Source organism: Callorhinus ursinus, unplaced genomic scaffold (assembly GCF_003265705.2).
Source record: "Callorhinus ursinus isolate GAN/ISIS: 27379988/994484 unplaced genomic scaffold, GSC_fseal_2.0 scaffold47, whole genome shotgun sequence".
NCBI classification, from domain to species: Eukaryota; Metazoa; Chordata; class Mammalia; order Carnivora; family Otariidae; genus Callorhinus; species Callorhinus ursinus.
In genome coordinates this window covers 5587955-5602066 of record NW_027397109.1, presented here as the reverse complement: position 1 = coordinate 5602066, position 14112 = coordinate 5587955, and the positions used below count along the sequence as shown (strand labels likewise).

The window sequence follows — 14112 nt, the reverse complement described above, 5'->3', positions numbered from 1 at the left end:
TTTGTTTCCCGAGATTAAGAATTCCTCATATCAGTGAGGTCATAATGATACATGTCTTTCTCTGATAGACTTATTTTGCTCAGCATAATACCCTCCAGTTCCATCCATGTTGTTGCAAATGGCGAGATTTCATTCTTTTTGATGACTGCATAATATTCCATTGTGTGTGTGTGTGTGTGTGTGTGTGTGTGTGTGTGTGTACACAACATCTTCTTCATTCATCTGTCGATGGACATCTTGGCTCTTTCCAGAGTTTGGCTGTTGTGGACAACCAAACCCCTCTTTGTCGTGTTGGACACATTAAAATAGAGTTCATCCATCAGGCAGAAGACCCTCTATCCTGGAAGTTTAGTAAAATGTGATTGGGCTGTGCTTGTCTCCATCCCCTGGCATTCTATCTCAGAGGGTCCTGTGGGTCTTGAGCTCTTTGCCCCCTGTGAGCCAGACTTCTGTTCTCAGCATCCAGAAAGCTCACCTTCTATCACTGTAGACCTCCCTCCTTTCCCCCATAGAGGTGGAGAGGGAGATCTCCGAACCATCCCTCAGGACACCCAGATTCCTCTGAAAAGGCAGACTGATGCCCCCTGATTCCATGATGTTCCCTTTTCGTTCTAGCTCTGAAAGATACCAATAAGAGATCCATCAACAGCGACTGGAAGATAGAGCTCCCCGGAGAGTACCAGATTGCAGGCACGACCGTGCGCTATGTTAGAAGGGGCCTGTGGGAGAAGATTTCTGCCAAGGGACCAACCAAGATACCACTGCATCTGATGGTAACTTGCCATGCTCTTGCCTTTGTCCCGAGCCTGAGGCTCCAAGGGATCTTGCCAGTTCCCTTCTTCCCCGGGGGTGCTGGGGAGAGGAGCTCGCCTGGTTCCTGGGTGGGTTTCCTGGCCACCTGCTTCTCAAGTCTCCCTCTCTCTTGGTCTTTTCTTATCTCATCCCTTTCGCCACATGCCTCAGAATTTTCCCCTCCCCAGACTTGGCCCTGGCTCTTCACTGGCAGAGCTCCCATCTTTCTCAAAAGGAACTGCCTCCGGGAAGGAAATACTGGGCCCTGTGACAGCCAGGGAGACTTGGCCCCATGGAGCAGACAGCCCCGCTCAGAGTCTCTGTTTTTATATCAGATGGCACAGGTCTGCCCCATAGTTGGTGTATCCACACTGGAAACTACCTTTTGGAAATGAACTGTTGACTCCGAGTTTCCAAACCAGCATCACTCAGATTTTCCAGACTCGGCTCTGCATCAGGCATTCGGGAACCAGAAGAGGGAGAACCAGGTTCTACAGGAAGGTTGACTCCCGGTGTAGTCTCACGGATCCCAGGCAGTCAGGCTGGGTTGGGGCTACCTTGTCTTGCCCATTGTCTCAAGGTGGGGGGGACCCCATGCAAACCACTTGAACATCGGTGAGGCGTCCTTTTAAGAGTACTAAAGATCTCCAGAGAAAGGAATCCCACCGTTTTCTTCTTAAGGTCCAGGAGTTCCCATGGCTCACTTCTGATTGCTCGGAATTATTGATTCCATGTCTCGTTCCAAAGCACAGGTTCCGTGGCCGTTTGTGCGTCTGTAACCAAAGCACATTTTGTCCTCTGTGCTTCCAGAGTCTCCGCTTGGAAATTTTGTTTTTCTCCATTAATTTGTGGTCTCTGGCAACCTGCGGCCGTTCAAGGTTAGGTGACACCCAGAAGAGTCGCTGGCCACCTCTCAGGGAATCTCCTGAGGAGACCGGCTCTGCCGGGACAGGCTCACCCATGACGGCCCTGCCCCCGCCACACAAGGAGAGAGCAAAGGGAGCTGGTTTCTGTGCCTAGCTTCAGCCATCCAGAAACTTGTGGCTGCCACACTCAGCCTACTAAACCCACGGCCAGCGTAGCCCCACACATTTGATTTTTGGGATCCAAGGACCTGTCACTAAGCCTCTGCCCTGTGACGAGATTATGTCCTAGTCTGAGGCATTAGAACAAATCCTCCTGTCCTGATTTAAAAGGGGTTACAAGAGGAAGCATAAGACAAGATAAAAAAAAAAAAAAAAGATCAAACCAGGCAGCCGTGTCACCTGTTAGCGTGTGAATTGGCTTTCTCTAGCAAACCCTAGGATGGGTGTATTTCCCTCTCTTGCCCAAAGCTTTCATTAACTGTGAAGGAATCGTCAGTGCATTAAAGCAAATGCACAGCCCAGATTCATTCAGACCATGCCTGATACGCTAAACTCAGCCGAAGTCCCAGCCCTCTTTAATCTTAATCACTTTTCTCTCTCGAAATATGATTAGTTCAAGTTTTTAAACCTAGAAATGAGAGGTGTCCCTCTGCCTCTACATGGGCGTCCATTATCCCCAAACTGGGGTGCGTACATTGCTTGCAGGGTCAGGAGCACCCACAGAGCCACGGAGACCTGCATTTGAAACCAATTACACACTCACACACGCAAATTATACGTGGCTGCAAAATTGCATGAATTGGTTTCATATGGATTCTTGATGCACCAGTCTTATTCCCATACTGAGATAATAAAGATCTTTTAAAGAGGGTTTTGTTTTTTTTTTTAAACTGGAGGCATTTTTCCAAATGCATTACTGCAAGTCTGTTTCTTGGAGAAGTGGATGTTTATGCGGTTCAGCCTGCTCTTAGCACCTCACCTCCACCCTGCAACTCAAGCCCTTGGAGGGCTGAGAGATTCTCGTGGGCAGCATGGGGGCCAGGTCAGGGCAGGTGGAACACACTCTTCCAGGCCTGGAAGTGAACTTGATCACAGCCTTGACCCAGGAGTGCCCACTGGTTCCAAGTGTAGCCTAAAGACCCATCACCTCCAGCCAGGCTCCCCACAGAGGGCTTGTTTTGCACAATTACACGTGGAAAAATAATACCGGTAGAGTGTCTCTGTCCTTATAGGGCTTGTACATGGATTGCCAAACAAAGGGCAGACCCATCCATCTGCTCACTCACCAGGATTTCAGACCCAAGCGTCCCCAAGCTGCAGGATGGCTCCCCACCCTCTCACTCTAGATTTAAGCCTTGAGCCACGTCCCTGCCACCCTGTGGGCATCACCATCCTAGCTCCGGTGGCGGCAAGAAGGCTCAGGCACCCCTGGACTCCTCAGCAGAAGTCCCCAAGATTCCTGTGTGGTGGGGCTGTGTTTACCCATGAGCCTGCCTTCCATGTAGCAAGGGCTGGTGCTTGGGGACTGAAGAGTGATGTTCATTTTCCAAGGAGTAGAGTAACCCTACCTGTTCGTTTGTCTTTTTAGGTCAAAGCCGCATATTTGTGTCTTTCTTGCCTGCAAGGGCAGCTTTGTGGCTGAGTATGTGGGATGGGTTCTTTGCGCTGTGGGGAGCAGCTCTCCCTGTAAAGTGCCACCTGAGAGCCCACAAACTTGCTCCTCCCCAAAGTCCTCATCTAAACTAGTCCTTTCTCCAGTGGGAGAGAGCAGAGCTCCCTGCTGAGGGTCCACATACATTCCTGCCCCTGAGTTGAGTCTCTGAGGAACCCGAGACTGAAATAGGGAGTGCCCCTAGACCGAACCCCTCTTAAAACCCAGAAAAGACCTGGTTAACCCAGTAGGGAGCTGGCCACAGCGTGGCTTAGTTTGCAAATTCAGCAAGCCTGTGGGCTTCCGCTCCATTTCAAAACAACCTTTGGTTTTTACTGCTGATCCAGGTGCTGTTATTTCATGACCAAAATTATGGAATCCATTACGAGTACACCGTTCCTGTCAACTACACTGCGGAAAATCAGAGTGAACCCGAAAAGCCCCAGGACTCTTTGTTCATCTGGACCCACAGCGGCTGGGAAGGGTGCAGCGTGCAGTGTGGAGGAGGTGAGCAGCCGGGGTCGCGGGCCCGTTGGGTGTGGGGTCTTGCTGAAGGAAGGCACGAACTTGGGGCAACCTGTGGCCGGCACACAGGGCATGAGAAAGGCTGGCCATGTCACCTGTGTTTCCACGGGAACTTACCCAGGTCCCACCGCAATTCTCTCTGCAAGACACTCACGCAGTCCTCCATACTCCTGTGCCCGCACAGCTGCTTTGCCTATGGTTCAGGGCCCTCGGACTCTGCCCTGAGTGGAGGTTTGGCCCCTGTTCCCGTACATTGCAGGTAGGACAGGTGAGTGACCCTGGGGATGAACAGAATACACCTTCCCCTGTTCCCATTCAGTGGAGGGCCCCCAGATTTTTTGCTCCCCAATTCTCTTTCCTGTTTGCCACAGGTACCCCACTACAGGACGCAGTGGAAAGAAAAAGCCCCACGAGGCCGGGGAAACATTCCGAGCATGAGTCCTGGCTTTGTGATTTGCCGCCATATTTTAGCAAATGACTTACCCTGTCTATACTAGAATTTCCTCAACTCTGAAATAGAGTGGTCCGCCCCTATGCCCACTGCAGGGAAGAGGCTGCCACTCTAAAAGTCTGTATCAGCAAAAAGCACTGTATTCGTTACGGGGAGGTTTAGGGAGAGCAGGAGGAAGCCATTCTCAGCTCTTAGCTAGAAGCCCTTTTGTACTTTTCACCCTGACAGGACACAAAGCCAGGTCGTGGGAGGTGGGACACAGGGTGGGTGGGTTTCGATGGACACAGAGTTAGGATGGAAGGCTCACCTGGACTCTGGAATGCCAAGCCAGAGTGTGGCATGGCCCCACCAATACCCACTCCTGCGTGGTCATTGACCACCAAGATGATGTCTGTCAGATATCCAATACATAGAGAGGTTCGTTTACCATTGAAGCAACTTGTCCCATTTCTTATGGGTAAGAATTATAGCTCTAACATGGTTGGGCCATCAGACACTGCCCGAGTCAACTGTGAATTCCCTCCCTCTCCCGCACATCTTGGCTCACTGTCCCCGCTGCTTGTCCTCAGCCTGTTCCTAAAGCATCCCTGGCCGTTGGCATAGCCTCAGGGTCCTCCGTCAGCCCTGTCCCTATCCCGCTTTGCACTGCCCCCCTGTCCCTCAGCTGTCCCCCTGTGCCCATGGCCCTCCAACCTCCAAAGGCAGCACTTTCCATATCCCCAACTGCCAGACTTTTCCTCCTGGGCGACTTACAAACTAAGCATGTCCCAAAATGGAGCCATTAACAGGCTCCCTTCGGCTGGGGGCCTGGGGAGTGCCATTCCACTGGTGTCACTGCCGGCCCAGTGGCATTCCTGTGTGACACCAATGACTCCCAGGTTGTCAGATGACAACCGATGACTCACCATTGTCAGACCTGCAGCCAAAGCCGAACTGTGGCTTGAAGTGGCCCCGTGCTTCTTACATGCACACAAGGCTGCAACCGCGGCCAGTAAGAGCTGTTGGTATCGTTCGGGACTCCACACTCTCGAGGCATCCCTAAAGGACAAATTCTCCAGGAGGCAGACTGAGCGAGGAATCTGGGGTCCAAAGAATTATGCCTGACATCCTCTTAATCTTGGTATTTCCACACTTCCCAAAATAATAATAAAAACAGAATATAGCTAATATGAAGTGTTAACCCCGGCTAGGCTCTGTTCTAAACACTCTCTGTGTACCAATTAATTTTAACTGTCCCTGAAGCACCCTAAGTCACAGGGAGGTTGAGGAAACTGAGACACAGAATCATGGCGGCTAGCTGTCGATCCTGTGGTCATTATGCCGGTGACGAAACCAAGCCAGCCAGCCTGGCTCCAGAAGCCACTCTCTCTAGCTCCCAATCATCCGCCTCCCTGGCAAAGTCATGACCAAGCAGTGTGTAGGGTGCTCTGGGGACACACAGAGAATGGCTACCCCCATCTAGGGTAACCAGTTAGTGAAGTCCCCAAATGCAGGCGATGCTGAGGACATGTAGCCTTTGGCCAGCTAAACAAACTCTCAGACTGGCTCTAGATTGCCTGCCTGGAGGAGGCAGGTCTGTGTGTCCTTTAGACCAACCTTCCTACTTCTCACTGCTGTCCAGCAGTTCTGGAGGGATTCTCTAATAAGTAGCTATGATCTCTGGTGAGGACTGATGTACAGGTATTTAATCAAGACCAGACCTCAATAGACATTAAATATCAAAAGAACAGATGAAAAGATTGGCAATCTTTGTTGGAAATTAAAGACCCAAATCAGAGCTTTGGCCTCCGTGAATCCCAAGCTGTCCAAGAACATAGCCAATCTGCAGTGTTGCCTTTTTCCAGTCCTGTTCCAGAATCTTCCTCCTGCCCCATGCTTCCCCTGCCATGTCTTACACACCCTCATCCCTAACATCATGGCTCTTTCTAACAACCAATGAAACATAATAACAGTCACTTCACATGACAAACTGGTCAAAAGATGCCCCCGAACGCTCCTCCATCTGCATCCGTGGATGGCCTTTCCAGGTGTGTGTAGCCACAAGCTGCTCAGTTCCCTGTGGTTTGGCTTCCAGGGGAACGCAGAACCATCGTGTCCTGCACGCGGATTGTTAATAAGACCACGACTCTGGTGAATGACAGTGACTGTCCTCAAGCAAGCCGCCCGGAGCCCCAGGTCCGAAGGTGCAACTCACATCCGTGCCAATCGCGGTAAGGAGCTGTGTTCTCAAGCTTGGACCCTCCAGGGTCAGGGCAAAAACATCCATGCGTGGGGTTGGCGGGGGGGGGGGGGGGCGGGGGGTGTGGAGGCAGTACAACTGCACCATGTTCTGTTGTTGTTGCTAAGTCATTTCTGCTTGCTCGAAATACTGAATTTCTGGCTATGAAGTCAGAGCTCTGAAAAAATGTATAATCCTAGCTAGAAGGCATTTTTTAGCAGGCCCCTGAGAACATCTCATGGAGAACAAAATCATTGCATACTTTCAACTGATCTGTGTTGGCTCCCCCAAGTTATTTTGTCTTGGAAAAAAAGGAAATCACAGAGTGTGAGCACCCATGAGTAAGTCACACAGGTTAGTGTTTGTGATGGGTCTGTTTCGGCGGCTGAAACTTATACCAGTGAGTGTGGATCTTATTGTTCATTGCATAGAATCCGTCAGAACTTCTGATGGATTCCATGGCCATAATACTTCACATGCTCTGAAGTGGATTTTCTTGGGCTGTCAACCGAGATGAATTGTGTGAAATGTGCTCATCAGTTAAGCTTTCTTATTTCCGGTCATTTCAGTGAGACTTCGCATCGTACTGTGGTTGGTAAAGTGTGTAATATCACCCCTGGCCTCCTATTCTGCTCTGGGTTGAGGTGCATGGTTTTTGTTTTGTGGTTCTGTGCATGTTTTTCTTCTATAAAGAAGCTGGACTTTTGACATGGCCATTCTTTAAGCTCAACTTGGGCCTCTTGCCTGGTGCAAAAGTTTCACAAAGCATGTGGCTTTCGTGCCAACCCACTTCGCTTTGTCAAACTGGTCAAGTGTGCGAGTAAGAGAGGGAAGATAGGAGGGAAAGCAACAGGTGAGACTTACTTCATTGGTTGTGCGTGGTCCTTAGCAAACTAAGGATGAAGGTGGGTGGGAGGGCAGGTGAAATGTGAAGGGGATTAAGAGGCATGCACTTCGAGTTACAAAATAAGTAAGTCATGGAGATGAAAGGGACAGTATAGAGAATATAGTCAGTAAGATGGAAGCAGTGTTGTCTGGTGACCGAAGGTGAATATACTTACTGTGGGGAGCACTGGGTAATATATAAAAGTACGGAATCATTATGTTGTACACGTGAAACTACTATAATGCTGTATATTAATTATACTTCAGTTTAAACAAAAGAATGACATTCTACCCTAACCCTGAAGGCCATGAGGAACAATTCACTTTGGGAAGTCTTCTTGAGCATCTTGGCTCTGAGCAGCCATCCCACAGACTAATCAATTGATGACACACACCGAGAGTCAAAGAAGGAAGGCCTTGCCACTATGATGACCCAAAGATCTGACAGTCCACAGAGACAGCTCAGCTCTGTGACCAGCTAGAAAGTAGGATAAGTAAATCTAGAAGAGGGGGGATCAACATGGGCTCAAGGGCATGACTGAGCAAGAAAGATCTTAGGGATCCCTTCAGGAATCATATTTTAAGATCATTTATGATTTCAAACTATTTTAGTGTCCAAAGATAAATTATGCACATAAACCAAATAACATTAAACATGAAATCAGAGTTGCTCTGATTGAATTGAGACACATATGTGATGTGGAAGAGTAGCCCAGCACATTCTGCCCTCCCTCATATCACAGTAGGCCCAAGGAATGGACCAAGGAATAAAGTTTAAAGACTGTTAGGGACTCTGCTTTCCATAATGATGGGGTTGCTTTTATTGGACCAACCCTCAATATTCTTCACAATGATACTCTTAATTGTGCTGATCACATACTGTATTTGGTAGCCACTAGCTAGTCCAAATTGAGATGTGCTGTAAAAGTAAAAATATACACCTGATTTCAAAGACTTAGTATGAAAAGAGATTGTAAAATATCTTAGTAATTTTTAATACTGATTACATGTTGAAATAATTATGCCTTGGACACACTGGGTCAAATGCAACACATTACGACAATTAAATTCACTGGTTTCCTTTTATTTTTTATTTTTAAAGATTTTTTTTTAAATTTATTTATTTGACAGAGAGAGAGACAGCAAGAGAGGGAACACAGGCAGGGGGAATGGGAGAGGGAGAAGCAGGCTTCCCGCGGAGCAGGGAGCCTGATGTGGGGCTCGATCCCAGGACCCTGGGATCATGACCTGTGCCAAAGGTAGACACTTAATGACTGAGTCACCCAGGCACCCCTCCTTTTATTTTTTGATATGGATAGAAGAAAATTAAAATTACATATGTGGCTGATGTCTTAATTCTATTGAATGGCACTGATAAGATTAACATAGTATTTATAATGTTCAGGATACAGTCCAAAATTATCAGACATAGAAAAAAAAATCAGAGAAGTGTGATCCATACATTAATGACTCCAAGATTACACATATGTTGAGATTAGCAGACAAGAATTTTGAAGCAGCTATTATAATTATGCTCAAAGACATAAGAAAAAAGATAGTGACAATCAATGAACACATAGGAAATCTAAGCACAAAAAGGAGACACTCTAAAAATGAACCAAATTTTAGGACCAAGAAACACAGTATCTGAATTTTTTTAAAAAAAATCACATTGATAGGCCTAACAGCAGATGAAGAAAAAAAGATCAACAAACTTGAAGGTAGAAGAATAGAAATTATCCAGTCTGGAAAACGGAAAGAAAAGATTATTGACAATGACAGAGACTCAGTGATCTGTGGGATACTATCAGGCATTCTAACATAAGAGTAATTAGAGTTAGAGAAGGGGAGGAGGGGAAAAATAGAAAAGAAAATAGTCAGAGACAATGACCAAATATGTCCCAGGTTTAGTGAAAGACAGAAGAGAGGTAATTAAGTTGCTTCTTGAGTCTTTCAGCTAGATTCCAGATTAATTCAAAACTCCGTAACAAAGCTCTCTCACCATTACACCAGTAGGCCAAAGCAGCACCTTTATGATTTTGCCACACAGATATTCTAGAAGGGGACTTCACTGTGCTATAAAACTCTACACAGAAAATCTAGTAGGAAAACACCTACGAAAAAGTCACGTCACCCAGCATGAGTTAACAAAGATACCCACCCTTTAAAACAGTGCTACAGAGCTGCTCTAAGCTTGGATGAAGCATATCAAGTGTGTGTGTCTGAATAGGTGTGGCTCCAGATTGCTCACAGAACATTCTGACAGACCACAGGCCTGCAGTCTTGCCATGGTTGAACGCAAGTATAAGCCAAACACACTTTAGACTAAAAGTAAGTTCAGAACCACATGCTTAGTATCTCCTTAGAATAAGGGTCAGCAAACTTTTTCTGTAAAGAGCTAGATAATAAGTATTTTGGGTTTTTACAGGCTACATATGGTTTCTGATGTCTGGTTTTCTTTGTTTTGTTTACAACCCTTTTAAAAATGTAAAAACCATTTTTAACTCCTGGGTTATACAGAAACAGTCTACAGACCACACTTGGCCCAGGAGCAATAACTTGCTGGCCCTGCCTTAGATTATTACTTACCCTTGCCTTGCCCTCTGAGATGTTGGGACCACAACCTCAGCATGAGCCCAAGCTCTGAAGATACTACCTCGGGAAATACACTTTCTTCTCATACAAAGAAGGACATGTCGTTTTGCTGAGTTACTCTGTATTGCCCACTTGTTCAGTACTCCTTTTAAAAGCATCCAGCATGACCCTAAGCCTACAGTACAACATCAGGAATTTCCTTCAGCATGCACCTGTCGAGCACCTTCCCATTCACCAGGCCCTGTTCTAGGTACCAAGGTGAAAAAGACACACAGGGTCTTTGCTCTCACGGAACTTGATAAATACTAAATTTCTCCCTTCCCCCCTTTCTGACCTACCTTTCTGGGTCATTCTTTTTTCCTTCCTGACCCACTTATTTCTATTCCCTTCCTGACTCCGTAAAATCATACAAATCAGACTTAAAGAATGAGTGGAATTTCCCAAGGCAGAAGATAAAATGAAATTGATAGAAGATGGTACCTGAAATTTGTCTCAGAGCCTAGAAAAGAAATGCTTAGTTGCCTCCTCTAGTCTGGTCTCATTTGTTGGTTGTTTAGCTGTTTATTTTGAACCATCTGACTTCATACTGTTTCTTAAAGAGGACCCATAAGAATGAAGTGTCATGGCTCATCAAAGAGTATTTATTGCTTGGCTGAAGAAATGTGTAATCTGATAGATTTTAAAACTCCTGCAAGTCTTATATTTATTTATATTTAAACACAGATGCACACATACACGTATGTATATACACACATACATATACAATATATGTGTCTATGTTATATAAAGATATATATATGAATATATATATACACACACATATATTTGAACAATAAAACTTGAATTATTGCAGAGCAAGATCTAGTTCACCTGAGTCTTTCTTCAGAACATCTAGTAATATGGACTGAGGCTGATAAATGAAGAAAGGTGAGGAGATTGGCCTCAGAAAATTACTGCTAGATAATCAGATTTCATCTACAAGTAAAAACTCAACCTTGATAAAGGGGATGGGTGTGGAGATGTGTAGGGTCTGGAAAAGAAATGGCTGCTTCAAGTGGGGTGGGCATGCCTGGAAGACAGCCTGGAAGCTGGAAGGAGAGCACAAGAACCCAATGGTGTAAATTTTATTGAAGAAGCCAAAATGCAACTCACTGTTGAATCTGGCAAGGTGAAAGAGCCTTTCTATATTATTGTTACTCTTTGACCTTTAAAACAACAGTGATGTTTATCTTTTCCCTTATATTTTTCTTTATTTCCTCTGATCTCCTTTTCATTTTCTTCAACCTTCTTTTTCCATCAAGTTCCCGACAGTTTCCTCTACCTTCCCAACTGCACACCATTAGCACCTCTTTATTCTAATCCTGCCCCTAGCTCTGTGGATACTTCTCCCAAACCCTGCCATAACCATATGGAATCTGGAATCTGACACGCAGGGCAGATGGCCTCTCTCCAGCATCTTGCACACCAATACAAACACATCGGCGAACCTGGCTCCCGACATTGGCAGGAGAGGCAGAAATCACAGATCCACTCAGCTGTTATGACTGTGGCCAGCAGCCTTCACCTTGCTGACCACAGTCTGCAGAGAAGAGGTCCCACCATCATCCGGCATCCAAAGAGTAACACTATGTGCCACCTCCTTCAGACCCAGGCCCAGATAGTGCTGGAGCAAGGAGGGTGGGGCATGACAGGGAGATGGGCTCACTCTGGAACACATAGCTCATGCTTCCCCAGATTTAATATTCTTGCAGTGTCTTAGAGCTTGTTGGCCACTTGAAAAGGCCATTCCAAGCTATTAGATGTTTCCCCTAGCATTTGTGATTTGAACTTCTTCCCAGGCAGTACATACAGTACTGTGCATTGAATTAGAGTGATTCAGAAAAGAATATTTAATATTGTGCTGCCAACTGAATCGAAGTCATCTGCAAGGAAGTGTATTTGGATTTTAAATTTGTCCTCTTTGCTCGTTATCTTAACAAGGTGTGCCTTGTTTTAGTTAAAATGGAATGGAATCCCTCATGTTTTTTATGAAAGCATGTTGTGTGTGTGTGTGTGTGTGTGTGTGTGTGTGTGTGTGTGTGATCTTGACTTAAGAATGAAACCTAGAACATGTAGATCTTTAGGTGGAACCAAAATCTGAAAAGATACCATTGTTTAATCCATTTCTAGCTAGTCTAAAACTTCAAGCTTTTCAGTTTCCGGCTTTCCTTGAAAATAAAATAGGTAAATCTAATTGCCACACCTCTGTCTCCCATGCCCTGGATATGAGAGGCTGGAAGAGGCCACCTTTGGCACCACCTGCCTCCTGGGGCAGAACAGGAGCCACAATGCAGGACTGCTCGCATGGGCAGGAGGGCAAGGCCCAAGGTTGTATGTTCTAAGACTGGGGATCTCCAGAGTAGGGCTCCCCTCTTTCAGGCTCGGCCCACTCTTCAGATGCTTGGGCATATGGCCACAGGTCTGGGATGAGGGGCACCCCACAAGCCATGTGAAATAAAGAAGCAGTGCCTAAGGAGGGGAAGATGATGAATAGCATTATTGGTCTATTACGTGTCTTATCTAGGTATAGGAATGGTGAGGAGAAATTTAGTTGGATTCCAGATCTTTTTTCCGACACTACTCAAATTCCAGAACTTCACTCACATTTAAATTAAATAGTAAAGTTTTGAAGCCTTTAGTTATTTGTTTAAGTTAGAAACATTCCAGATGGAGAGAGAGAGAAAACATTTCAGAGTGTTGTTTTGAATTTGAAAATTCTGTTTTCTTCTTTTCTGCCATACTTAACCCTTCAATCATTTAAACACCCCCCCCACCCTTTGATCATTACAGAGGACAAGGGAATTCCCAGATACCAGTTCCACAGGTAGCAGAATTCTCCTGTCGAGAAATGCTTTGCATGTAGACCCTGGGGCCCATTAAGAGGCCCTTCCCTCATTCTGACTTTCTGAGTCATAAAATATAAAAAGCATTGAGCACTCAATGTTTGCATTTGATTTTTATGTCACAATTACAAAAAAAAATGAAAAGTAAATGGAAATGTTGAAACTGAAGAATAAAAGCAAACACAACTAAGATCATAGTGATCCATCAGAAATGAAGGGGACATATGTATTCTCCAGGTTCTGGGAAAAAACATCAGACCAAGAAGGAATGGCTCTATAGTGGGGGTATACAATGAAGTATTTCTGACTTGTAGAGTCTCTAGGGATATTTCAGAACTGAGCTTGGGGTATGTTTGGTGGCAGCTTCCCAGAAAATTAGCCCCTTCCCCCTAGGGGCTAATGAAGGCCTCTGCTGGCAGAGTCCTATGCTGGCTGGCTCTCTTACAGGAATGAATAGTCCACAGATAGGAGTGGAAATATACAGTATGAAGAGAAAAGTAGTTCAACCATAATAGAGACTTTAATGGCAAACTTTCAATGATGGATTTTTAAAACTAGAAAGAAGATCAACAAGGAAATGTAAGACTTGAACAACACAATAAACCTACTGGAACTACGAGATAGCTATAGATCACTCTACCCAATGAGAGAAGAATATACATTCTTCTTATGTACATTTGAAACATTCCCCAGGATAGACCATCATCTAGGCCATTAAATAAACCTCAATGATGTAAAAGGACTGAAATAATGCAAAGTATATACTCTGACCTTAATGGAATAAAATTAGAAATCAACAACAGAAAGAAATTTTGGAAACTCACAATACATGGAAATTTAAAAAAACAACATAAAACTTCCTAAATAACAATTGGATCAAAGAGAAATCATTAGGAAATTTAGAAAAAATACTTTCAGATGAAAGAAAATGAGGATTTAACATATCAAAGTTAGACCATGCAGCCAAAACAGTCCTTTGGGGAAATTTTATAGCTTAGGGGAATATTTGAAATAGAGAATAGGAAAATAAAGAAAAATCAGTGAAACCAAATGTTGATTATATGAAGAGAACAAAAAAATTGACATTTAGCTAGATCAAGAAAAAATGGGAGAAGACTCAAATTACTAAAATTAGAAATGAAAGAGGTTGTAAAGGAATACTACAAACAGTTGTATGCCAATAAATCCAATAACTAATATAAAATGGACAAACTCCTAGAAAGATGCAAACTACCAAAATTGAATAA

General features: G+C 45.0%; 1 protein-coding gene across 1 annotated transcript in view; it reads left to right on the top strand.

Annotated features, from left to right (window-relative positions):
* Positions 1-14112, top strand: part of ADAMTS17 (ADAM metallopeptidase with thrombospondin type 1 motif 17) — a 359075-nt gene that overhangs the window by 273043 nt on the left and 71920 nt on the right. Inside the window, exons 19-21 of the mRNA XM_073882500.1 lie at positions 616-773; positions 3657-3816; positions 6360-6495. Coding sequence (XP_073738601.1) covers positions 616-773; positions 3657-3816; positions 6360-6495 — 454 coding nt within the window. The remainder of the gene's footprint in view (positions 1-615; positions 774-3656; positions 3817-6359; positions 6496-14112) is intronic.